Source organism: Vipera berus, assembly GCF_964194415.1.
Source record: "Vipera berus genome assembly, chromosome: 1".
Taxonomy (NCBI): Eukaryota; Metazoa; Chordata; class Lepidosauria; order Squamata; family Viperidae; genus Vipera; species Vipera berus.
The window spans coordinates 289,898,748-289,926,126 of NC_138202.1; the positions used below are offsets into that span (position 1 = coordinate 289,898,748).

General features: G+C 37.6%; 2 protein-coding genes across 3 annotated transcripts in view; one reads left to right on the forward strand and one right to left on the reverse strand.

Annotated features, from left to right (window-relative positions):
• FMN2 (formin 2) overlaps nt 1–5,109 on the forward strand; it is a gene marked incomplete at its 5' end in the record, with an annotated part of 196,809 nt that extends 191,700 nt beyond the window's left edge. The window contains 2 exons of the mRNA XM_081323350.1: nt 3,777–3,858; nt 4,560–5,109. Of these exons, the coding sequence (XP_081179476.1) occupies nt 3,777–3,858; nt 4,560–4,586 (109 nt within the window). The 3' untranslated portion in view covers nt 4,587–5,109. The remainder of the gene's footprint in view (nt 1–3,776; nt 3,859–4,559) is intronic.
• Nucleotides 5,110–9,488: 4,379 nt separating this feature from the next.
• Nucleotides 9,489–27,379, reverse strand: part of GREM2 (gremlin 2, DAN family BMP antagonist) — a 32,518-nt gene continuing 14,627 nt past the window's right edge. Inside the window, exons 2-3 of one of the 2 annotated variants that reach the window (XM_081314566.1) lie at nt 14,829–14,909; nt 9,489–12,110 (exon numbers count right to left, since the gene is read on the reverse strand). In XM_081314566.1, the coding sequence (XP_081170692.1) occupies nt 11,603–12,110; nt 14,829–14,863 (543 nt within the window). In that variant the 5' untranslated portion in view covers nt 14,864–14,909 and the 3' untranslated portion in view covers nt 9,489–11,602. The remainder of the gene's footprint in view (nt 12,111–14,828; nt 14,910–27,379) is intronic. The other variant, XM_081314567.1, reaches the window with a different exon arrangement.

The window sequence follows — 27,379 nt, forward strand, 5'->3', positions numbered from 1 at the left end:
GTCGCGATGGGTCGGACACGACTTCGCAGCTAACAACAACAAGGCAGCAATGGTTGCTTTAAACCTATTGGCTGCCGCCTAGGGGCTAGGCTATAAATTGCTGCTAGTTGCAGCCCAATTCTCAGATCCTGCAAGCAATAAACCATGAGCTTTGTTGAACTCACTTGCCTCGTCTCCTTTCCTGCATGAAGAACCCGCCACATAACACTTTCCTTGGTTGTGCACAATTAGATTGTCCCAAAACATTTCCCTTAAAGCTTAGCCAGCCCAAATCCTAACTCTTGGAATCTTGCCCTCACAATAGAGCTATTCAGTTTTCCACTTGGGATAATACCTAGCATTTCCAAGGAAGTCATCTTGGAAATTCTGGAATTTAATTTTATTTAGCATTTTGAATTTAGTATCAGCATGACAATGATTAGTGTATTCTTCTTAATCAGTTATAGTTTATGCCCACATTCCATAGTTTGTATGTCACACATAAAAGAAAACAATATTGAAATATTGATTGCACCTTTGTGACTTTAAAAACTTCAAGTCAGAGGTTATTTCATATCAATATTAGTAATGTTTGTCATTAGTAATAAAGTGGCCACAGCCTTTCTGAGATCATCACCAAATAACCTACTGCTACCCTTCAAAAAATTGGAAGGCTAAATTACATTTAGACCCTGCCTAATGTTGTTTGTAAGGAACATTTCCTTCTTCCTGTGTGTGATGGATTCCTTTCCAAGACTGTCATCTTCCATAAAACATAAATATTGCCATCTTGGGAGTGGGATGTCTCTACTACAATCCTGAAGGTCCCAGGCGTGACTCTTTTGTACCTCTGTTAGCCTTTGGCTTTAGATGAACAAACATGTTGTTGCTATGGCTAAGAGGTTTCATCAAGTAGGTCTCCTAAAACTTGCATCTTCTGCAAGCTTTTATGTCCCTGGCTGTTTTCCTCAGCCATTGCTGCAGCCAATATAGATTAGGGTTTAAAAAACAGGAATGTGGTTTAACTACTGGGTTGTGTTGCGGTGAAAGCAAACACAATCAAAGTATGCGCAGTTTATTGAAGTTTTGTTTGCATCCATGCCACAGGCATCTTGTTTGGTATTGGGAAACCATCATCTAAGTTATCTCTCAAACACAGCCTATAATGATTATTTTCATTAATTTTATTGTTTGTGGCTTTGGACTTTTCTCAGCATTTCAGTCTGAGGGAAAATACTCTTGCAAATAAATGCTTTTATTCAGATAGCCAGTTTCCCCATCACCATCTGCTCTGAACAGAAATCAGAGAAATAACTTCTCTTGCTGCAGTTTTAGTAGTTTCTTTGTGTATGTGTTGGATTGGAGTGGAGATTTTTCCATCTAAACAAGCTTTAGACAGTTTCCAGAAATGCTAGCATGTAGCCATACTGTCTCCTGAAATGCTCTGTTCTTTCCCTTACAACTGCTAACAAATTGCCTCCATATCGGAAGGAATGAGCTTGTAAGTCCAAATCACTGTATGAGAAGAATGGTAAGGCCTTGCCAGAGGAAAGACCCTCCCATACACACACACACATACATACATACATACATACATACATACATATACATATACATATAACCTCTGTGTGTGTTTATGTATGTATGTATATGTATATGCAGTGCTTTTTTTGAAGGAAAAAAAAGGTGCTGGAACTCACATGTCATTCAACCCACCTTGCCTACCCTACAGGGTTGCATCCAAAAAAGGTGCCAGAACTCCGTTCTGGGCATTCTATGACAAAAAAAGCCGTGTATATGTATATGTATATTATACCTTGAAACCAAAATGATTTAAGGATCTGTACATAGGGAGTCTTTATACAAACATACAGACACACTCATACAAATACACATACAGTGAAAGATCTATTTGTAGTTGTGATATAACTGCAAATATGTTGGATTTAGGATCACAGCTTGAAGTCCACTGTCAAGCATGGTGACAATGACTTAGGGTCACTCACTATCTCTTCCTACCCATGTGGTAGGTGATTGTAGGAGAAATTGGAGAAGGGACTGCTTTGGGACAGTTTAAATTCCTGGAGGAAAGCAGGATATAAATCTAACAAAGCTCAGCAGGATATCAGTAGAATGCTCTTCATTTTGGCTCTCCAATTTTCTAAGAGTCTAAAGTATATTTGTTTGGGAACATTCTAGATTCTTCTTAAGCCAACTTCCACATGAAGACATAGCCAATTATTACAGTGTTACTTGTTTAAATTATGGAAATTACATTTTGCCGAATGTATCTACAGTTTTCAACAAGCAATTTCTGGGTAGCTGCTATTTTTCTATTCAGGCTAAAAACAGATCATACTAAACCAATCTTATTTCATTCTTTGATAAAGTGACCAAATTAGTAGACCAGCGCAATGCTGTGGACATAGTATACTTAGATTTCAGTAAGGCATTCAACAAAGTAGACCACAATCTACTGCTTGGTAAGCTAGAAAAGGGTGGAATAGACATCACCACCATATGGATTTGTAGTTGGCTGACAAACTGTATTCAACAAATAGTCCTCAATGGTACTACATCCACATGGAGAGATGAAAGCAGTGGGGTACCACAAGGCTTCATGTTAGGCCCAGTAGTCTTCAATATCTTCATCAATGACTTAGATAAAGGAATAGAAGAGGAACTCATCAGATTTGCAGATAACACTAAACTGGCAGGAATAACCAACACCCCAGAAAACAAGCTCAGGATTCCAAAAGATCTTGAAAAACTTGAACAATGGGTCCTATCCAACAAAATGAGTTTTAATATGGAGAAAAGCAAAGTTTTATATTTAGGCAAGAAAAATCAAAGATATAAGTACAAATTAGGTGAGACCTGGATCAAAAACAGCAAATGTGAAGGGACCTTGGAGTCCTAGTGGACGATCACTTGACTATAAGCCAGCAATGTGCAGCAGCAGCCAGAAAAGTTAATACAATCCTGGATTGTATAAAAAGAGGCATAGAAACAAGATCATGTGAAGTATTAGTACCGCTTTATAAAACCTTAGTGAGACCACACCTGGAATACTGCAACCAATACTACAAAAAAGATGTTGAGATCTTGGAAAAAGTTCAGAGAAGAGCAACTAAGATGATCCAAGGCCTGGAGACTAAAATATATGAAGAATGGCTGCAGGACTTGGATTTGGCTAGTCCGTAGAAAAGAAGAAATAGGGTTGACATGATAGCAATATTACAAGCTTTGCGAGGCTGCCACAAAGAAGAGGGGGTCAAATTATTCTCCAAAGCACCAGAGGGTGGGACAAGAAACAATGGCTGGAAACTGACCAAAGAGAGAAGCAACCTGGAATTAAAGAGAAATTTCCTAACAGTGAGGACAATTAACCAGTGGAACAGCTTTCCTTCAGAGATCGTGGGCACTCCATCAGTGGAGGTTTTTAAGAAGAGACTGGACAGTCACTTGTCTGACATGGTATAGGTTCTCCTGCTTGATGGGGGGGCTGGACTAGAAGACCTCCAATGTCCCTTCCAGCTCCTATTCTATTTTGTTTTGTTTTGTTTTGTTCTGTTCTGTTCTATTCTACTCTATTAATTCTACAACTATTAATTTTACAGTAACATAGAGCAGCTACAGTAACTATTAGGTTTTTTGGTGCCTAATAGGATTTCCTTGATGGTATTTTCTGATAATTTATATTTTGCATAGTAACTGGATGGTTGTATATTGAACTTGTCCTACAACAGTCTTGTATTTTGCAAGGATTATTGACTTGATGAATTAATGTATTGCAGACTTAAAGAGGCTGAAGAAGTATGTAGACAGAAAAAAGGAAAATCACTTTACAATATAAAACAAAAGCATGATTCTGGAATTGTAAGTATAATTATTCTTAATATCTATAATTAAATGTTAAATGTTAAACCAAGATGTAGAAAATGAATGCAAAAATAAAATAAAACTAAGCAGATTGCTAGATTTAGCCAATAGTGATGGTGATGGCAGTAGACTATGCACCAAGTAGCTTGTTGTAGTCATTTAGCCATAATGCAAGATAAATGGTTTGTTTTAAGCATCTGGAGATTATATCTTGGGAAAACTCAACTTCATATCCAAATAGTCTGATTTAATTTTATTTTGATCTTTGAGTGATAGAAAAATTGTTCCCCCTGGTTGTTTATCTTGTTTTGGGCTATTAAACAGCAAACCTTACTCTGTGACATTTCCCTGGTAACTACTTTTTTAACTATACATTATCAAACACACATTCACTAAGGATGTAGGTCATAACCACTTCGATGTGCAAGGCTTTTTTAATGTTTTCCATTGAGAGATAAATGTTTAAATGTGTTTCATGCATGCACAGAAGACTTTTGATCTTATAAGGTAGCACAGTTATTGCTCAGGAGGCAGAGTTGGCTTAATATTGTATGTATCAAAGTTACTGAACAGATGCAGGACTGTGAAAATAAAGGGATAACCTTTGGATGATATTACAGGTTTCTCAGTGTTTATGAATATGCTATGAAATGCTAACTATCTTCTTGCTCAGTCTGTTCTGTGTCCTTCTTTTTCAGAAAGCAAAGATAAGTATGAAAATATGAGAGAAGAAAGACTTATGTCTTTGTATCCAGACTCAATAAATTGATCATGCCTTGGGAGGTAGGGGAAAGGAAATATTGCCGTTCAGCCAATTTTTTTGTTGATTTTCTTGCATTTTGTTTCCTGTTTACACTGACTACTATGAACATTCACTGATAAACAGATTTGCACGATGGATACCCAGTAATGGAAGCCATTTGATAGCTCTCTCTTACAGGCACCCCATACACTACATTCTTTCCCATCCAAACATTATTTTGCAATTTATACAGTATAATATTAATAAAGACTAAAGTAGTCTGTATAAGCAGCAGTATTTCAGTATGTCTCTAAACATACTGAAAACTTTATGAACATCTAACTTCATATAGATGTTATACTTCCATTCCTGCAGGATTTTTTCCCCCCAAAGCAAATTCATTGCATTTAGATTAGAGAGAAAGTTACATCTCAAGAACTCTTTGTATCCATTTCATATTGACCTTGTAAGTATACTCTGAATTGGTAAAAGTGTTTCTTTTACACTCTAAGCCATGGTCTCCAAAGTTACTTCATTGCCTCCTTACAAATATATGTCATAAATATGACATTCATCCCAGCTATTATTATAATTGACAAAGTTGATCGTGATTTGCTGATATTAATGAATGGACCGAAAACAAAAGGGGGAAAACCCAATTATAGTTAAGCACAGGACTCACTTGGTAGATACCAAACAATCTTGGGTATTTCAATATTATATTGATTGAAGAAACTGTTTGCAGAGTAACAGGAAACGTGTTTAGACTTTCTATCAAACTCTTGAGTAAAAAAAAATTAAAGTAGTAAAGATCTTTCCCTTTTCTTATTCAAAATTATGAAAGATTATTAAGAGCCTTGGTTTTTCTGGTGATAAAGCAAAGATTATTACTTCTGTTTGATCTCACATTTTATTAAGTACTTGTATTACAAAAAGTACGGCAGATGCAATTGTTTTGCAATACTTCTGTCTCAATTGCTAAAAACAATTTAATAATTGGGCAGATTTAGTTTACCACATTTTCTCCACACTTTCTAAGAGCAACTTTTTAAAAGATTAAAAAAGCCAGAAGTAGGGAAACAATGTATATATCTCAATGCCTCTTAGCATAGAAAGTGCTAGAGTGATGCAATTTCTAAGTTTTGAAATATTTATTTTTCTCCATGTAACCCGCTATATGATACCTGGTTGTCCAGAGATTAATTTGTGATTCCAGGAATCATAAGGGCTGCATAAAATATGACCTCAGGAATTGAATTTTTAAAATACCAATCACTAAAAAATATATTTTTCCTCCACTGGGAAATGATTTCCTGTTACATAATCAGCTTGAAACTCTATCATCTTTTAGGATAGCCCCAAAACTGCATTATATGATCCAATAGCATCAGGAATAAGATTATTTCTTTGGGAAAGGGAAAAAGAGAAGATTGTTACAAAAAGACCTATCAAAAGCAATTAAAGAAGTAAAGCATATTTTAATAGCACTGATTAAAACTCATGTTTGTATTTATGTAATTTATAGTCTTTTGCTGTTTCTGCATTCTTTTTTTCATTTAAATACATTTAAAAACATTGAAGCATGTTTCTGTTTTGTAGATATCCTGTTCCCTTCAGTATCTACTGTGTGTATATTGCCATTCTAAACTGAATAATGCTACACTTAACAAAGATCGCTATGTGCAATATTGTATTTAGTGTTTCTATTTCAATTTTTTTTAGAATGTTAATTTATATGAAAAATAAAAGAAATAATAATATCAGTGTTGTATTATGCATACAGTACTTCAGTTTTTGTGGCTCTGAGATGATTAACAATTACTCGATCGCAAAAAAATGTATTTTTTATTTAAAAAATTAAAACTTCCTCTTTTGAGAAATGTACAATATAATCTAAAACAGCACATAAAGTCAACATCAAGGGAAGAACCAGAAGAGAGATATGTACAAAGCTGAGGCATGCTTTCTGGCTCAATTTGCCATATTGTTCTCAACCTATTCAAACCTAAACCAGGGGATGATCCTCTAGTAATAACAATAGCATTTAGACTTATATACCACCTCAGAGTGCTTTACAACACTCTTTTCAGTTTAGTGTAGTAGCATTATTTGCAAATTGCACCCAATAATCTGGGTCCTCATTTTACCAAGCTCAGAAAGTTGGAAAGCCGAGTCAACCTTGAGCCCTGTCAGGATTGAATGCCAGGCTGTGGGCAGAGTTTGCCTGCAATACTGCACTTTAACCACTGCACCTCTAGCTCTCTTCTTAAATGACCATACCTCCTTTCTCTCAGACATACCTCATTCAGGAAATGCATCCTGCTCTGGATTATTGAAACCTACTTAATCCCATTTCCTAGACTGAAACTGGTGTAAGAAGTTGGTGTTAGCAGAATGCCTGGAGCATATTGTCATTGTTGGTTTCGGACAGATGTGAGAATTGTATCCATTTTGGTTTTAGTCCCAACCATTAATGAAATAGGGATGCCAATAGGATTTAACTAAGGTACTGTGGACTTTTACCAGAAAAAAGGAATCCCATTTCTAACATCTAAACAAGCATTACATTGCAAAATAGCATCCTTTTCTGCTTTTGTTGATTGGTTGCAAATAATCGGTGTAACATGGCTTATTTTTTAAAAAAGTGCCATCTTATGACATTCATCTGTCCTTTCTTCAAATGAATGCATTTCATGATTTAGTTTTGTTAATTGGTTTCTACTGACTTTAAAGGCTAACTATATTACAGTATATTGCTTTCTTATCTCACCGAAGCTATGTATGGTGCCAGGAAAAGAAGCCTTAGAACAATAGGCTGGGGGTAAGAATTAATTAAAGGTTATTATCACAAAGGTGCTTCTCTTCCAAGAAGCTTCTTCAGTTCTGACTGAAGAATTGTTAGAACTGAAAAACTTTCTTGGATGAGAAGCAAAACGTCTTCAAGCAAAACAAAGGAAGTCCAGTTGCCTTTTGAAAAAGCACCTTTGGGACAACCATGACTTGGATGACTGAGAATTTTCAAAGACAATTAGAGGTGATGGTTTTATTGTCACGAGTTTGGGGTGTGTAACTTGCAGTATATTCCTGTTTGCAAGTAACTTAATCTCCAGTTCTTATTCCAAATCATTACTAAAAATTCCAAAATGTGGCTATTGTAAGAATATCTTACAGTACAACATTTGTCAATTGAAAGCCTACCCAAGACAACAAGCTGGGTTATCTTTGTATTGAGTATTATCTGTGAACATGACAATTTATAGCTGACGGATTAATCTATCTACCACCAGATGGCAGACTAATGTCTTAAAAGTATTAGAAGCTTTGAATTAGCAAGAAAAATGGTTTATCTATCTCTAAGCTTTGTATCATACTGAATAGCATTACAGCCAGTAGCTCAGACTTTGTCATCTTCCTACATTAATTTATGTGGTTCCCATCATTCCAATTCCAAAGGCCGTGTTATTTGGACCCATAGGAGCAAAAATGCAAAAGATGCTGGGTTGAATAAAGTAGCAATAGTAGTTCCTTAATAATTTGATGTTATAACGTCGAAAGAAGAATACCATGCAACAAGAATACCATGAATACAGGGGTTTGTAGTGGTTTGGGAAGAACATAGTGATTTTGATTCAGCTTTAACCAAACTAATTTAATTTAATCAATGAGCTCAAAGTTATGCTTAGGAATGTGTCTTACCAGTCTAGCTCTTATAGGCCAGACTGAGTGAAGCAGTCATGATGATTCCCAACACTAGGCATCAATTGGTCTGTTTATAACCCCACTTGCTGCCTTGTCTATAAAAGGTAAAGATTCCCCCGCACATGTGTGCTAGTCGTTTCCAACTCTAGGGGCCGGTGCTCATCTCCGTTTCAAAGCCGAAGAGCCAGCGCTTGTCCAACGATCTCTCCGTGGTCATGTGGCTGGCATGAAGAGATGCCAAAGGTGCACGGAAAGCTGTTACCTTCCCACCTTAGTGGTCCCTATTTTTCTACTTGCATTTTTATGTGCTTTCGAACTGCTAGGTTGGCAGAAGCTGGGACGAGTAACAGGTGCATTGACAATAACTCATTAGAACTCAGGAATTAGGCTAATCCACTCTCTTATTGGGCAAGATTCAGCACCTCTGCCAAGCAAAGGTGGAACAGCCAAAAGGAAAAAGCTGTTCACATCAGGACTGGCTGTTGCCTAATTTGGATGATGACTCTGGTTATAACTAAGGTGAATTGCTGTGATTTGAGTGGATCACTAGAACTAAAATTGAATCCAGTTCAGTGCAATTTTTATGGAAGAAAAACTTCATGTTAAGTGTCTCTACTTCGTGTTAGAGTACCTGTTTGGAGCTGAACATTATTGATTTCCTGAATTAGACCACTCTTGTGTTACGGATATTGATAGAATATCCTTGTTCATATTTTTTTTGGACATATTTAATTTTGATCCCAAAACAGAAGTCTGTTCCAATGGTTACCTATTTATTGTTCCATGTTATTTTTTGGGGGGTAATATCGCTTTGACACCTAGTCCTACACCTTTCACTAAAAATAATATACAGAAAGTTGCAATAGTTGAGATGTTAGAAAGTAAATTCAGTAGCTCAATTTTAGTAGAGTTGTAATGAAGGGTTTCCTTCATTTATTTCCCTTAAAATAATACTTTCATATGACAAAAGCTCCAACTGCTTATCAAGAATACATTAATGCTAACTAGGGGTTACATTAATGTTATGTTGAAGTTTGTGTACTTACAACTATTCCTTTGGAGTAGAACAATCATGATACCTTTAAATTCACTTTCATCCATTCCAAAACATCAATCAATAAACCCAGTTTATTTAAAAATTGAGGTTTTATATATATTATACATATACATACATTGCATTGACAAGGGACCTTTCATTTCTGATATGCTGCTCAACTAGAACCATACCCTTGGGGTTGATGACATGCAATAAAACTGGAGAGTTAAAAGTTCTCTCTCTAACAGAAAATTGGAAATTAATTGTGTCTATTACATTCACAGTTTCCATACATATAATATCAGAGTGATAGTTTTCACTGGTTATTTTCAGCTACACGTATGCTGCTTTTATCTGAAATATTCTATAATGGCTCTATGATATTTTAATTATTTCATATTTAAATTAAGTGGATGAAGAAAACTCCCTAACAAAGGTTAAACTTAAGCTCTACGAATATATATAAGAAACAAATATACAAGAATTCCATATATCTCTAGAGTAGCTTTTTTCTATAATTTAACAATACGCCTAAAAAAATTGTTATATTTATAACATTTATTCCACTTCATTTTCATTTATGAAAAAATTAAATAGTATGAACTATTACAACATTAACTCAGCTCTTATAAAACAATCCAAAAAGCATTACCCTATCATAGCAGGCCTGGTTTGTTTGTAACAGACTGACAAAGAGATCCCGCTAAATATTCATCCTACATTATTGCTTGAACAATTTTTTTTACCAATTCCTAACAATAAGAACCAAATGTTCTTTTTCTCCAAGAAGCAGCTTTCTTGGGCAGCAAGCCTATACATAAAAATACAGCTATCTTAACTAGATATTCCCTATTATCTTTCATAGCAATCGTAAGTTATGATCATTATACCAGCAAAGCAAGCCCCATTCTTCTTTACTGTACTTTTTAAAGCATGATATTTTTCTTGCGTAACATCCAGGGATTGAATTTCAAGGGCCACATACATACCCAATCCCCTCTTCCTGTGCCAAGTCCCATAACTGACAAGCCTAATGGAGATCAACCTCTCAGAATAACCTGTCCAGCATAAAAAGAGAACTATGCCATGAACTCTTGAGGTGGCATCAACTTGCAGCTTTGTGAAAATAATTGTTCAAGCCTTTCTGATCACACCAGGAGGAAACTAGTAGCAAAAAACGAATTTGAACATTTGAGTACTTTGGCTATACCTATCACAAATGCAAACTTCAAGCCATGCAATGGGGGTCACCATCAGAGTTACCCAGAAATTTTCTAAGGAATCTAAATGGTAACTCCTCGAACATGCAAAACCCTAACATGCAGCCTTGTATTAATTGGATTTATCAAGTCCTTTCTTACATTTTATCCTATGTAGATGCAATTTTGCATACAGAAAACAAGAGTTAATTTAAAGAAAAAAATGTATTTGCTGCTTGCTTAAACACAATATTTGTCTCCTTCACAAATGTAGTCATTAACATAGAAGGAGATAAATGCACAAAAGTGAGTCTAGGGAAGGAAATTTAACACTAGCAAAATCCTGTGGGCTGTGAGGGATAATCTGCTCTATTTAAGATTTATCTCAACCCTTCAAACATTGAGTCATCTCACAAATTATACACGCTTATGTCTATATTAAAAAGCTTAACAATTATTTGCAATAATATGACAAATGAGACATTGCTGTAGCATTCTGCACTTGAGACAATTTAGTTGAAAATGGGTATAGATCCACTTCAGCCTCTTCATTGGAAAGTGCAAACTGATATATCCACAGAGGAGAAGGCTGCTTAAAAGGCACACACAAGTCTTATCAATCAAGACAGATCACTGCTTCCCTTTGCTGTTCCTAGCTGTATCCATTCCACGGAAGACAGGATTAAGTAGTCAGAAATAAACCAAAATGTTAACCGAGACTGAGATAGGAAAATGACAAATACTTCATTCAGCCATTATTCATCCAAAAGCGTGAAGTGAAAGCCAAAAAAATTTCCACACAGTGGAAGGAAGCGTTAATTACTGAATTGATATCACTGGCCACTTTTACATCAGACAATGATTTCTCACTTAGTGACAACCCCAGTGGTCCAAGAGCTGTTTGGGTAATATGGACAGCATGTTCTGATCAGCTGATAGCAGCCTTTATTTCCAGTAGGCAAACAAAGCATAGGACGCTGCTCTAGGAATGTTCCAAAATTAATCAAGGAAGAAACAGTCAACCAGTTGACCAGCTTAAGCAGAGTCAGCTACCAAGTCTCACTTTTATTGTTTGCCTGTACTGCTTAGGTTCACCGACATACATCGGCATTGCTTGACTTTCTGGATCTTCTTAAGTCGAAAAGGTGGGTCCAGTCCAGGGCACTCTAGCTCCACTGTGAAGGAGGTGACCTTCTGAGGCTTGCAAAAGGCACATGATTGGAAAGACTCCTCCTCTTTTTTTACATGCCGGGGGATATAGAAGGAGTTGCACTGGCCATAGCAGAAGCGGTTTATAATGGTGCGGCTAAGACAGCCCTCCTCACTGACCGTCTGCCGTAAGGGTTGGGTTTTGCACCAGTCACTTTTCAGATATTTCCTCTCTGTAACCACCAAGGCCTCCTGGCTGGAAGCCAGCACTTCTTTGTTCAGATGTGGCCACCGGTCAGAGTTATTACTTCTGCTGCCTTTGTAAGGGGAAGGTATGGCTCCTGCAGGACGATTTTTCCTGGGTTCTATCACTTGAACCAGAGTGGACATGAGAAACAATGATAAAGCAAGTTTCCAGGTCATCCTGCAATAAGATACCAAAACAAGGATACATATTATCCCTCTAGAAAAAAGTCAAGACCTTATTTCAAAATGTATCATTCTAAGCATTCTAATTCTGTGAGTCTTATTCTGCTCTTTCAATGAGTTGTTAGGGAGTGTTAGTACATAATTCTGAAATAAATAAAAATTGAAAATGGAAGGACAGAATTGTGCATCTTTAGGACTTTTTTTTTAAGCTGACTTTACTTCATCAACAGCATTACTAATATATCTGTCTGCTTTGGAGGACTCTTGTTTCAATCCAGACATCACCCAAAATTTATTTTCATTTTATTTATTAAATTTATTGACTTCCCATCTTACCACAGAATAACTCTTAGTAGTCCACTTCCGTTCTGGAATTAAAATTTTGAAAATATCCATTACACATTCATAATTATAATGAACCATATACCTGGCTGTGTAATTACTTTCCAGTTAAACCAACTTGTGACAAATGTTTTCATTAAATATCACACATGTAAGAAAGTACCGTTATAATGTATAGCTGCCCTATAAGAGATTGTAATCAGCAAGGCTCCACCCCTTTCCAAACAGAGGGGTTAGACAGGGCTCATTATGACTAATAGTAAATGAAGGAATGGGAGAGTAGAGGAATGATTAGTGCCTCTGAAGTTGCTTACAAATTACAAAAGAGGTTTGCCACTGCCTTCTTTTAATATTTCTCGATCTCTAGTGATTTCCCTTCTAAGTATTAATTTGACCCACATAAATTCAATCATCTGATGTTAAAATGCAGTCAGTATAATTTCTTTTTAATTTCTTTTAATTCTGGAGGCAAACAATGGGAATGGGAATGGGAATGGGAATGGGAATGGGAATGGGAATAGAATAGAATAGAATAGAATAGAATAGAATAGAATAGAATAGAATAGAATAGAATAGAATAGAATAGAATAGAATAGAATAGAATAGAATAGAATAGAATAGAATAGAATAGAATATTAGAGGTCTTCTAGTCCAGCCCCCTGCTCAAGCAGGAGAACCTATACCATCTCAGACAAGTGACTGTCCAGTCTCTTCTTAAAAACCTCCAGGTTGCTTCTCTCTTTGATCAGTTTCCAACCTTTGTTTCTTGTCCTGGCCTCTGGTGCTTTGGAGAATAATTTGAGCCCCTCTTCTTTGTGGCAGCCCCTCAAATACTGGAATACTGCTATCATGTCACCCCTATTTCTTCTTTTCTCTGTACTAGCCAAATCCAAATCCTGCAGCCGATCTTCATATGTTTTCAATACCATAAAAATATTTTGGACCAGTGAAGAGGACATGAACACAGAACCCATATGAAACTCTTTAAAATTACTAATATTTTTTTTGGGGGGGGGATTGTCTGTCAATGATAAGGGAAACTCTGAAGTCCCAGGAAGAGACACAGCTGCTTTAAAGAGCTGCAGAAAATATTCCTATCTTCTCCATACCACTTTTTTCTGAATTCTTTTCAAAGTGTCCCAGGGCCTACTAGGCATCCTTTGGGGGCCTAAGAGCACATTCATGAAAACATACCTTAGGAATCAGGAAGAAGAGAAATACATATGATAATTTTTCCCCTACTTATGCAACCATGCAATGTTATCTTTTCACTTCCATACACCAATATCTGCAACATATAAAAGGACAAACGTATGACTCTACAAAAGCCATAAGCATACGTAAGATCGCCTTCTTCTTCTAGTATTTTAATTGATCTTATAACCAACAAGGAAGGTTTTTTCAGTTGCTTTCTGGGAAGAGAGGAGACACCATACCGATTATGTTTCTTGCCCATCAGTTAATTGTCAAGACTGATTGTGCCCAATGTTAAGAGGGACAGGATGGACAACTTAAGACAGGGGTGTCAAACTCAATTTCATTGAGGGCCACATCAGCATTGTGGTTGCCCTCGGGGGGCCGGGTGGGTATGGCCAGGGTGGGCGCAGCCTACTGGGTGGGCGCAGCTGGAGTGCGTATGGCCTACTGGGTGGGCATGGCCAGCTCTACATCATTGGCATCAAGGGTGCCTATGGGGGCCTGGGCAGGAGTGGGACAGATCTGGGGGGTCTCTGGCAGAAGGAGAGTCTCTGGGCCAGGGCCAAGGTAGCAGGGACCACTCCCTCACTGTTTCCAGTATGGCTTCGGGGGCCACATGGAACCACTTTGCGGGCCGGATCTGGCCCCCGGGCCTTGTGTTTGACATATCTGACTTAAGAGCATCCTGGTAGAATCCATCTGATAGAGCCCAGAACTGTCTTGCCAGATATCTGTCCTACCCCAATTATGAAATGAACAGAATTAAAGTTACCAGGACTCAATACAATGCAATTCGGTCCACACCATTCTTCCCAAGTATAATAAGAATGATGCTTATACAACAAATATATCCAGATGCTTCAAGCAGATTCTATTAGTTAGAATCACTTAAGTTGTACCCAAACAAGTATCTGTCCTAGGGCTTTCCTTCTGACCATCTGCTATGCAGAGAGACTGGATGAAATGATTCTCCATCATAAAACCAAGAATGGTCACTGATTGCATAATTATAGAATTCAGCAGCACAAGCACAAACCAGCCTTAGATACAACAAGATTATTGTGCATTTGGGAAGGGGGATTATTTTGCATATGGAGTTAAGTGTGTAAACTGGTTGACACACAGAAGAGAATGTGAGTTTAACTTAGGATGTGAACATTTTGAAGCTGCTTACCTAAGCAGAAAACTGATGCCAAAATCTTGAGCCATTCACGTTGACCTTCTGGAAGTAGAAGGGAACTATCGTCTTAGTATCCTGCAAAGGAAACAACCATTAATAAAAGATAGTGAACACAGCTTTTACCAACACAATTTTCTGCGCAATTTAAAGTATACATTAACTTTGACTTATCCTGAATTATGCTTATTCAATGATCTTAAATCCTGAAGATGTTTATTTCTAACTGTTGTTGAATCAAAATCCAGCAGAAATTGATGAGCTTCTCTTGTAAATAAGAGTGCTGAGGATTGCAGCAAAATGGAAAATGATTGTCTCCATCAAAAGATTCCAGCCAGTCTTCAGAGGAGTCATAGCACTCTACTTGACTAACACTCAGTTATTGTGGCCAAAGCCATTGGATCTCAGCTGGATATGCAGAGGCCAAATTCCTTTCCAATCAGCTAATCACAGCCTTCTCTGGAGATGCAACTGAATCTAGTATTATTCCTTTCCTTCTTTGTTGCCAGACCCAAAAATACACAAACAATGAGTCAGAACTTCATCTGAATCAAAGCTTATTTAATTATTCTACATTCAAATGATTGGAAAAACAGATATACATCATTGCTTTGGATATTGGGCTTTCCTACTTATTCACATGAATCCAAAATCCAATGCCTTTGTACAGATTCCTGTAATGAAATAATCCTTCCCTCCTTTTCTTTCTAGCGACAGAGCAGCATTTAAAAAAGTATTATATTCATTTGTCCCATTCTACATCAGATTCTAAACGTTCATAAAATTTTTGCCTATTTGTCATAGATATCTTTGTTAACAGTTTTGCCTAACAAAAAGCTGGGCTACTGCAATTCAGTCAACATAGGACTTCCCCTGAAGACCATTAGGAAGCTTTAGCTGGTATGCCATGAGGCAGCCTGGATAGTTATTCCAAAGTTCCCCCACATAATGCATTTTCTTTGGTAGCTGAACCAACTGCACTACACTCCTCTGGAATCTGTACTGATCCCCAAATTCAAGATGCTGGTTATTTATTTTAAAATTCTATGTGGCTCAGGATCCCGATGTCTTTAGGACTGCCTTCTCCAAACTAAAACTATCCATATAATAAGATTGAAGAGAGAAAGCTTGTTGGGAGTCCCATCAAGCCTTCTCAATACTGGTGGAACTGTGAAACTATTTTGCCCCCACATATCTGGACTACCCCCTTATTGCTGGACTTTAAAATGGCCACAGAGAAACCATTTGGGATGAGAACTAGCTACCCATCCATCCCCTGTTGGCAGGGTGTCTTTTGTTTGTGGTAATCTACTGGTCAATCTGGTTTTACTCTTTTTAATCCCTGTTGGTGAATATCACTCAATGTCTCCAAGCCACTGTGGACAAAAGTGCTGGATCTCAAAAGTAAGTTAGTGATTTATCTTAGGTTGATTTCAAAAGAAAATGATTGGGAGACACCCATAGTTGGCTGGAAGATGAGCAGCTATATTAATGTTTAAAATAAATGCAATAACAAAATATATGTGAAATATATGAATATATTATTTTAAATTTTAATGGTGAAATCAAGTCCTCTTAGAACTTTTGGAAGAAAAATATTAGAAATTCTGGGTAAAATGAAAGAGTACAAATCAGGAAAGGACAAGAATTTGCCAATATAGTTTGAAAACAGAATCAATAAAAATCAATCAATACAATCTTTATGAAAATATGATACTATCAGAAATTAAAAGAACACACACATTGCACACAAGAAATGCACACGGTGCAAATGCATTTTAATAAACTTATAATTCATAGCAAGGAGAATAAAAATTAAAGCAATTATTTTTAATACGAACTACAGATGCATTTGGATTGTTGGATTATAAAAGCAAACATCTGTACATGAGGTGACATTTTTAACGTCATCTCATGTACAGAGGTTGCCAAGGTAATGGTTATCAATGCAGTTTTAATACTTTTATTGTCTGAGAATTCTTGAACTCCAATGTGAAAGTAATGACTGTCTAGAAAAGGTATCTTGTGAATGAGAAACCACTGAAGAAATCAGTGCTATTATGCTGTTCTAACTTTTTTTAAAAAAATATATGGAAGAATACTTAGGAAGAAATATTTTTAAAACTACCAGTATTGTATTAATATGATAGAACTGTAGAAAATTATGCAGAATGTGGGAAAAGCATCTATTTGTTTTTTCCTCGAAGAACTGGGGGCCAGGATCATCCCATGAAGTTGAATGATGAAAAACTCATAATAGATAAAAGAAAGTCAATTTGCTAAGACAAAAATGTAGTGATGCCTCCCACTTGGACAGCTTTAAAAGGATTAGGAGGATTAGATTATCACTGGCTACCAGTCATGATGACTCCAGATTACCTTCAGAAGCAGTAGGCCTGTGATTGTCTGTTGCTGGAGAACATAAATGGGAGATTTCTGCTATGTTCACATTCTACCTGCACGTTTTCCACAGGCATCTGGCTGCTGCTAGCTACAATTGGTAGACATATCAGACAAGACTTTGAGTCCGGTCCTAGTACTATCATTGCTTTCCTTACATTAGTGATCAACAACTGGAAGCAGTAGAGATTGTGCAGAAATTCCACATTCTCACAATTAGCATCAAAGGGGGGGAGCTTAAATTTATAATACAACAGAGGAAAAGGGACGTGGTGGCTCAGTGGGTTAGGACGCTGAGCTTGTCGATCAGAAGATCGGCAGTTTGGCGGGTCAAATCCCGAGTGCCGCGTAACAGAGTGAGCGCCTGTTACTCGTCCCAGCTTCTGCCAACCTAGCAGTTCGAAAGCACTTCCCACTACGGTGGGAAGGTAACAGCGTTCCGTGCACCTTTGGCGTCTAGTCATGCCGGCCACATGACCACGGAGACGTCCTCAGACAAGCGCTGGCTATTCGGCTTTGAAATGGAGATGAGCACCGGCCCCTAGAGTCGGAAACGATTAGCACGCATGTGCGGGGGAACCTTTACCTTTACAACAGAGGAAAAGTGGCATAATGATGTATAGAAATTACCAAGCAGAGCCTAAGGGAGTATCTCATGGGAATACAATATCAAATAATACTATAATGGTCAAGAGGAAAACAGTAAGTACTTTCTTTGTATGTCTTTTTGGCAAGGATTCCTCTCTGTTACCTACTTGCCAAAAACCAAACTTAGACAATTCTGCATAAACAGCAAGCACTCTTCCTTAACATTTAACAGAAACTACTGTGATTCAATATTCAGGTTATACAGAATATAGAATAATAAAGAGTTGGAAGACCTTGGAGATCTTCTATTCCAATCCCCTACTCAAGCAGGAGACCCTATACCATTTCAGACAAGTGGCTGACCACTTACAAGTCTCTTCTTAAAAGCCTCCAGTGATGAAGCACCCACAACCTCTGAAGGCAAGCCTAGCTTAATTCTCTTTTGATTTTGTAGAACTGGAGGTTAGAATTTTATGAAGAGTTGGGGATCTTTTAGACTTTGCTTTACATTAGTTCTGAAGGTGAACAAAGAACAAAATAAATACCCAGGAAAATGCACCAGTAATATCTATCAAGTCCAATGACTCTTTTGATCATTCACACTAAAAAGCAAGACCGTTTTAGAAATGTTAATATTACAATTTGAGATTCTTCCTCATTCTAACTTTTACCAGATCTCAGAGTACTACACCAAAGTCTCAGTTTCAGGATTGATGAACATCAGTCTTTTAGAAAGGAACTGACATGAGTGAGATCAATGAATTTGGACCTAGCTTGAGAAGCAGTATTTGCTCCCACACCAACACCTAATGACTAGACAGCATGGGCCTTTGCAGCAGAGGGAGAATAACCAACTCCTGACAACCACTGTTCAAATATTAGAAGAGTTAAACAGACCTGGCAGACAGAATTGGCAGCACTGTTTCCTAAAGCGTTACAATTACTAGGTAAGGCTGACAAACATATCTTTATCGTGTTGTTATTCAAAACACAGTATTACACTTCAAAAATACCTCAGGCTTTCCTTTAAGACTCAGTATTGGCAGCTGTCCAAGTTACAGGTCAAGTCTTCCAATACTCCTTGCCTGAACTGTAAGGATTTAAAACAGTCACACACACAATGTTCAGCCAACGCAATAACATTTTAAATGTGGTGAACTCAAGATTAAACAAGTTTTACAATATAACTTTTTGGCTCCACACAACACCATAGTCCATCATGTCCTTACTTGCTAAAAAAAAAAATCTATTGGCCATATTATGACATGGATTCTATAATAATTAAAATGCTGCTGAAGAATGTTGCCTTAATATTTATGTAATGTCTAAGTTATGTATTATGTAATATGCGAAAAACTGCCAGAGTTCTCTTGTGTAAATCAATCTTTCCAAATCTGTTAAGACTACAATTCCCACAGCCATCAATTCAAATGACTAGGAATTATGGATGATGTAGTTCCAACAAATTGTGGGAATATCCGCTTCGGAAGACCAAAGTAGAAAATGTTCCCATCTAGCTGAGTTATGAAACAAATGCACCCCCTCTTTATTTACTCCATATTGGGGGGGCACAGGGGGATGCTTTCTGCTGGTGACTGATCATGCCTTATCCTGATTCAACCTTATGATAATGGCTTGTATTAACTGTTTCTGTTTCAATCATGGTTTTGATTTAAAACAGCCTTCCCCCGACAGCCTTCCTCAACCGTGCCCATGCTGCTTGGGTATTTTGGGTGCCGTAATCCCAGCATAACTGCCTGATGGAGGAAACTGCATTATATCAAGAAAACCAGAGTCAACTATTCCAATGCTGCTGAGCTTCTGTTCTCTCCATAGGCCTCTTGCTAGGACAGTGTATTAATTTAAACATCATCTGACCTAGCATAAGATCATTTTAATTTCATTCACACATTGCATAAACCATTGTTTATTTAGCTAGAGAGATTTAATAGAATGCACTAAACCATAAATTTATAAAGTCATAATATCTGGCTTCATAAAGGTAAAGGTAAAGGTTCCCCCACACATGCGTGCTAGTCGTTTCCGACTCTAGGGGCCGGTGCTCATCTCCGTTTCAAAGCCGAAGAGCCAGCGCTTGTCCAAGGATGTCTCCGTGGTCATGTGGCCGGCATGACTAGACGCCAAAGGCGCACGGAACGCTGTTACCTTCCCACCGTAGTGGTCCCTATTTTTCTACTTGCATTTTTACGTGCTTTCGAACTGCTAGGTTGGCAGAAGCTGGGACGAGTAACAGGCGCTCACTCTGCTACGCGGCACTCAGGATTCGACCCGCCAAACTGCCGACCTTCTGATCGACAAGCTCAGCGTCCTAACCCACTGAGCCACCACGTCCCTTATCTGGCTTCATACCACACACTAAAACAAAATCAAACAAAGTACATTAAGGTTCAGTATAATATGAGGTCCCAGTCTGCAATTTGAAACTCATCTATACTTTCTTAGCTCTTAAACCCAAAGCCTTTATTTATTTTCTTGTGCAAGCAGGCAGCGCTCTTTCCCCAAAAGTGAGAAATCAGACCAAAGAGGTATCAAATGAAAATGGTTTGGCGAATACTCCTGTAATGTTTTAGATCTTAGTTACAAGCAGAGCTTTCAGAAAGGGCCATCAAAATAGTAATTTGGGAGAGGAGTACTATAACTGCGGTTGATAACTGAAGAGCTGGAGAATGGATGGATGCATGGCATACTCCCTCTAGTCTCTCCAATTCAGAGCTATATGCAGCAGATCTCTAATTGCTACAGATACAGACACAGCACTGAATCCCAATTAGTTTCCATAGAAACTAACATTTCAGGAGGGGAAAAGAGATGTGAACCAAGGACAAAAGCAAAAATAAGCAAGTTAAACAATATGTAGTGATACAGAGTACTATAAAGTTTTTATTGGCACATTTGAAAAAAAAATGGCCAAATAAGCAGCAATAAAATGTTATTCCATAATGAGCACTTTTTCTCCAGTTTTGTAGGAAATAGAAAATGTCTAGGAAAGAAAAAGCAAGCTATTTCTGACTACACTTGTTTATTACACTAGATTAAATAGGTTTGGAATAGCTTTCCAGATCTCCTGGGTGTCTCCTCAGTGTCCTCTGTGGAGTGATAGCCCAACACATTCAGAGGGGAAAGGTTTGTGAAATATTAGTTTAGAAAACGTCTTCAGATACACCGTACCTTTCCTTACAATGATTTAAAAAGTTAAAGAATCATAAGGCATACATCTCTTCCTGCAGATACACAGGCAAAAAAGATAAAACAAATGAGAAAACATATCTGGCTATTCCTTCTCTAACCACCCATACTGACCCTTCATCTCCACTTACCCATTCTATTGTCAGATAGTTGGTTTTTGATGTTCTCTAAATTTTCTAGATGTTTTTCACCTCTCGTCATCTATCAAAAATGCAGCACTGTACCCTCTTGCGTTCTCCCTTGTCCTTTTTTTCACTTATACAACTTTAAATACGACAGAGGTAGATTAATTCTTAAAGGAAAAGCAGGGAAGGGGCACAAGAACATCCCTGATTAAATATTCAGAATTTTTAACTTAGCCACTAGACAGTCTGTTGGCTGCAGCTCTTCAGAGTAAGCAATTTATTTTGCTAAGAAGAGAACTGGTTTGTTCAGCTCATCCTTTATTAAATGAAAGAGCACTCACATTCAGAGAGATCTACTCCTTCGGAAGCAAATGAAGCCATTTAGATTTGCTATGATGAAATCCCTATTATTTTAAGGAAGAGTAATTGTTTAGTATATTTTATGAGTACTTCAAAGTAGAAAAGGGGGGGAAAGATTTCATTCAAAATAAAAAAATAGACTGATTGGGGGGAAAAAAACACTGCCCAACAGAAGACAACACTGCCTGTGCATCCGCATAAAGTTTTAAGAATCAGGTGAAACTAAACAGACATCTGGAAGATGGGGTTTATGACACTGAACTTCAACATTTCTGGATGACAATAATCCAGAAAAGAATCTGTTAATATTAACATAATCTGGTAATAATGACTCCACTTATAAAATTCATATACCTTAGCTCTATCTATAGATCTAGTTATCTATACCTAGATACTGATCTCATTTGACTCAAGATATTTAAAGCTACTACTGAATGAAGAACCATCAAAGATCAGCTGTTATTTGTGTTCATTTGGCTGATATGAAGGTATTTTAAGAGGGAATCTTGCAGGACTCCTAATAAAAATGACAAAACTATGCACACAGAGATCCTGCTCCATTTATCTCCATGTATATCTATCTCATCCCCTCAGCTTTAAAGCCTACGTTAGTTTTGACTTTCACTGTGCCCCTTTTACCTTATCATGTAAGTAAAGATACACAAACGTTACTGTATGTAGAAATGAACTTTGCATTGCTTTGGGAAAAGTATACTCTATCTGTCATGTAACTGAGTGCCTTTTTCATACCTAATGCAAGTATCAATTTTTTGAAGTGCAACTCCTAGCAATGTGTTAATGCGCACACATGTGCAGGCATGCACCTAACATAGCAATGAATTTATTACACCAGAATACAAAACATAGTGAAGCAGAAGTAAGATCTACTGAAGATAACATTAAGCTTTAGCAAAGATCTTCTTCCAGACAAATGCAGCCCTTCACATTAAATAATTTTGCAAAGGACAGTTACCACTTATAGTGCTAGAGAGAAGGAAAGCAACACGTATGTTTGATATTGTTGTTTTCATTCTCTGATTTCCTATATTCTATTTAACAGTAAAACATGAATGCATTGTTCGTGCACTGACTTTACTTCTTGTAAAACTGAAGTCAGTATTTTAGTTACTGTTCCTGCCCTGAAGTGGAAAAAATCCCAGAGGTTTGTTCCACCTTTCCTAAATCACTATTTATTATCCTATTGTTTTTTAAAAAAAAAACAAAAACCTGTAGCACTTAAGAGTGGAAGGAAGAAAGAATTTCCTCCCCAGAGAATACAGAGTTATAACTGGGAAAGAGTGCGGGGATAGGCTTTATTTCATATATCAGTGTATTTTTATGACTCACCCAACTTACAGGAATGCACATTTAAAAATGAAAACTTCTGTTGTATTTCCTTTCCAATCTCAGACATTAACTACGTTTAATGTTCCACACAAAAGCACCCATTTAGATTTCTGAACATAATAATCAAAATCAATTAAGATATTAGCACCTTGGTTTAATGGGCTCTTACAAACTTTGTATCATGGCATTCAGTCTCTTCCCCATGCCATTCATTGCAATTACTATAACCTCAAAGTTTTCCATTCACCATACTTTCCTATTACTTGGAAAAATGACAAAATCTGAAACCAATTTCAAAACATGGTTTAACATCCCATCTCATTCTGAAACTCGTAACCACATTTTCCTAATTTGGATGTAAGAGAATGTTTAATTGAATATTTCCTGGCATGTTACAATATTCTGAGAACAGAGGGGAGAACAACAGGATAAGGACATAGCTAGTTATCTAAAAAGTCTTATTCAAGTTGTGCGTGGTTTTTTTTTGAAATATCCATGTTTAATTTTAGCATAAAGAAAGGTTTTATCAGGATAAGACTCAAATAAAACCACATTAGCTTGATGCTAAACCCTTTCTTCTGATCTCATGTAACAAAAGTCTATGTATTGATTACTGCTTTGCTCTTTCACTGCAATGACTGTGGTGTTTTTTTCCCCCATTCATCTTAGCAAATGCCGTACCAGGCAAATTGTTTAAGCAATGCAGAGCTCACCCTAATCTTCCTTGGTGCAATGCAACCCCCTGTACAAATGAAGAATTTAGTAATGGTACCACTGGGCAGTAATTACGGCTAATCTATTATGAGCTATAGATCTATTATTAGATCCTGGTTAAAATGAAAGAGTACATGAGTCAAAAGTATAACAAAGGGACTGATTTTTGTGAACAATTCAAGAGTGCACTAAAAATCAAATTAAAAAAAACTATTTGATTTCTCTTCTTATATAAACTGTTGCCAAACTTTACAGGAGGAAAATGTGAGCTTACTAATGAGAGGTATCATAGGTGAATTGAAATGCACCTTTATATAGCTGTGAAAATTTTCTGTAAGACTGTATTTCAATGTCTGTTACTTACTTCCCTAGGAACACTTAACAGTGCACATTTCCCAGTTGAAGTATTCCAGGATATATTACAAGAATTTAAGAATTTGCCTTACATTAAGGGCTTACCTACACTTGCCCCATAGTTAGGATGGTATCTTCAAAGCAGTATCATGGCACACTTCTGCTTCTGAACACATTTTTCCCTGTTGTAACCTCATGTAGTATTCCTATACAATTAGAGTACAGCATATTACTTTCTTGCAGGCTAACTACATCAATTCATTGACTATTTCAAAGAGGAAGGAATCTCTGGACTATTTGGAAGCTTGAAGTAAAACCCTTCTGTGTCTCTCAGGTGACTGGAAAAAAGTGATATAGTTTGAATGAAACTAAAAAAAAGAATAAAGCAATATTATTAAGGTTCAGAGGAAAAAAACCTACTTTCAAAAAAGTTTCTCCTGGGTTTCAAATCAGCAACCATAGTCAGGTAATTTTTATTATAGATTTTAACACAGGTAAAAGATAAACGTGAAAATAAAGAAACATTAAGAAATAGGAGGGAGGAGCGCAGAAAAACAATAGAAAAAGATATATAAAAAACGACTTCCAATATTCTTCACTGCTGTTACAAACATATCTGTCCCGCTTCCTTAAAACTACATGATTCATTTTTCCTTTCTAATCAGCTCAAATGAGCAACCTTTGATTTATAAGGCAAGCATTATAGTAGGGCTAGGTTGTACTAGCTGTTCATCATAACCACATAAAGTTTGTCACCTCTTAAAGCAGAGGCCCCCAACCTTTTGGGCACCAGGCACCAGTTCTATGGAGAAAGATTTATCCAAGGACCAGAGGGGGCATGGTTTTGTTGCTGCCTGCATCCCGTAGATCAGATATGTCAAACACAAGGCCCGGGGGCCGGATCCGGCCCGCGAAGTGGTTTCATGTGGCCTGCGAAGCCATCCTGGAAACAGTGAGGGAATGGCCCCCACTGCCTTGGCCCTGGCCCAGAGACCCTCCTCCTGCCAGAGACCCTCAGATCTGTCCCACTCCTGCCCAGGCCCCCATAGGCACCCTTGATGCGAACAATGTAGAGCTGGCCACGCCCACCCAGTAGGCCATACGCACTCTAGCCATGCCCACCCAGTAGGCCACGCCCACCCGGCCCACTGAGGGCAACTGCAATGCTGATACGGCCCTCAATGAAATTGAGTTTGACACCCCTGCCATAGATGGAGCTTCGCTTGTTTGCACAACCCGGTTGCAGCACGACTGGCATGCTGCGGCCTGGTGCCAGTCCACGGACTGGGGGTTGGGAACCCCTGTATTAAAGGAAAGGCTCATAACTAATTGAAACATCCATAACTAGCTATAATTATCTATCTACAGTATTTATCTATCTACAGTATCTGTCTTATCTATCTATCATATATGCAGTTGTCTATCCTTTCTGAAGTTTGATTTACTTATGCGCATCTTCATCCAACTTTTGTTGTTCTTTTCAGTTACCTTAGAGACAAACACTGCTCAGGAAGTGAGGCCCACACTTCCCCCCGCCATATATGTGCTGAAGGTAGCGTTCAAATAGCACAATTACATTGTCGCCCAGAGTCACTTTTGGTGAGATGGGCTTGCTATATACAGTACATTTGATTAACAAAATAGTTAATTAAGTAATACATTTAGTTGAGTAACAGTCCCATAGGCAGGGCAGTGATTCAGAATCATCATGTAAACAGGGAAGATATTGCTATGAATGGTGAAGGGGAGTCAATTTGGAAAAATGTCTCTTTACTTTTTTAGATTTATTAAGCCAATTTATTGGCCTACACACTGTTCAGAAAATTATTATTATTATCAGCAGCAGCATCTTGGGGGTTTTGGTCATCAAAAAAATACATAAATTACCAAAAATATTAAGGAAATGCAGGCAGAATCTTCTAGGAGAAAAATAGTAAATCAATATTTGAGAGAAGGTAGATTTTTGACTCAATAGAATTTTAGTGTGCTCCACATACTCTCTGTATAATAAAGAACGGTGATATGTAGGTTTGCAGGGATCTGGCTCAACGGGGTACATTACATCTTACAGGCTGGTTGCTCTGCCTCAGTGAGGCCTGTTGACTAAGTATCCAGGCAGGAATTTTCTCATTTAGCAAAGGGGTCCATTTTGTCAGTTGGATATGGCATAGCCTCATTTATTATTTAAAGGAGATACTTCAAAGATTCATCAAGGCAAGCACTCAGACAGAGAGTCAAGATAGAAAGAGAAAATCCTCATTTTGTTCACTGGAATTTTTTAATAAGAGATTGGAAAACCATTTGTCTGAAATGGTACAGGGTTTCCTGCCTAAGCAGGGGGTTGGACTAGAAGACCTCCAAGGTCTATCCTATCCTATCCTATATCCTATCCTATTGCAGAGGACATGGGATTCAGAAACTTGCCAGAATATAAACCACTCCAGGAAAGAACAAATGAGATGACCTATCAATTGTGCTGGCAGAAAAAAGAGTGATCTATCTTCCTAGAAAGGTTTTCCATCCATTCCACATGGCTTGGAAAGGCTCTGTATGAATAAGGAAAGGAAATTCTTGATGCTTACAGAATGTTCTAATATGCCCTTAAATCTTGTAACACTCAATAAAAGCTAGAATCTAATTACAACCAAAAGATGATTTAATTTCAAAGGAATGATGATGATCCTGACACTTGACTTTGCTGACAAGCCCAACCCAAGAGTTTGCTTTTCATACACCATAAAAAAGTGTGGATAGTAGACAGGTAGTCCTCGTTTAGCAACCAAAATTGAGACTAGACATTAAGCAAAGCAGTTACTAAGTGAAGCAGCAACTGTGCTTATGATCTTACTTCAAATTTTCTTTGTTTTACAGACCTGCAAAGGTTGTAAATGCAAGGATTGGTCACAATGTTGTTTTTTCATCACCATCATAACTATGGACAGTCACTGTACGAGGTAGTCACTAAACAACGGCTACCAGTACAAGGTGAATTAGATACACACTGATAATGTGCCACTGAAATGATATAAACCTTGATGCAAACAAAGTCATCACTAAACGTCAACATGGGTTTGTCAAAAGCAGATCATGCCAGACAAATATTATTGCATTCTTTGACCAAGTGACAAAATTAGTGGACCAGAGGAATGCTGTAGATATAATTTACTTGGACTTCAGTAAGGCATTTGATAAAGTAGATCACAACCTACTACTTGATAAGATAGAAAAATGTGGGTTAGATAGCATCACCACCAGATGGATTTGTAGCTGGCTTACAGGCCGTACTCAGCGTGTGGTCCTCAATGGAACTGCATCTACATGGAAGGAAGTGTGTAGTGGGGTGCCCCAGGGCTCTGTTCTGGGCCCAGTGCTCTTCAACATCTTCATCAACGATTTGGATGAGGGGATAGATGGGGAACTCATCAAATTTGCAGACGACACCAAGCTGGCAGG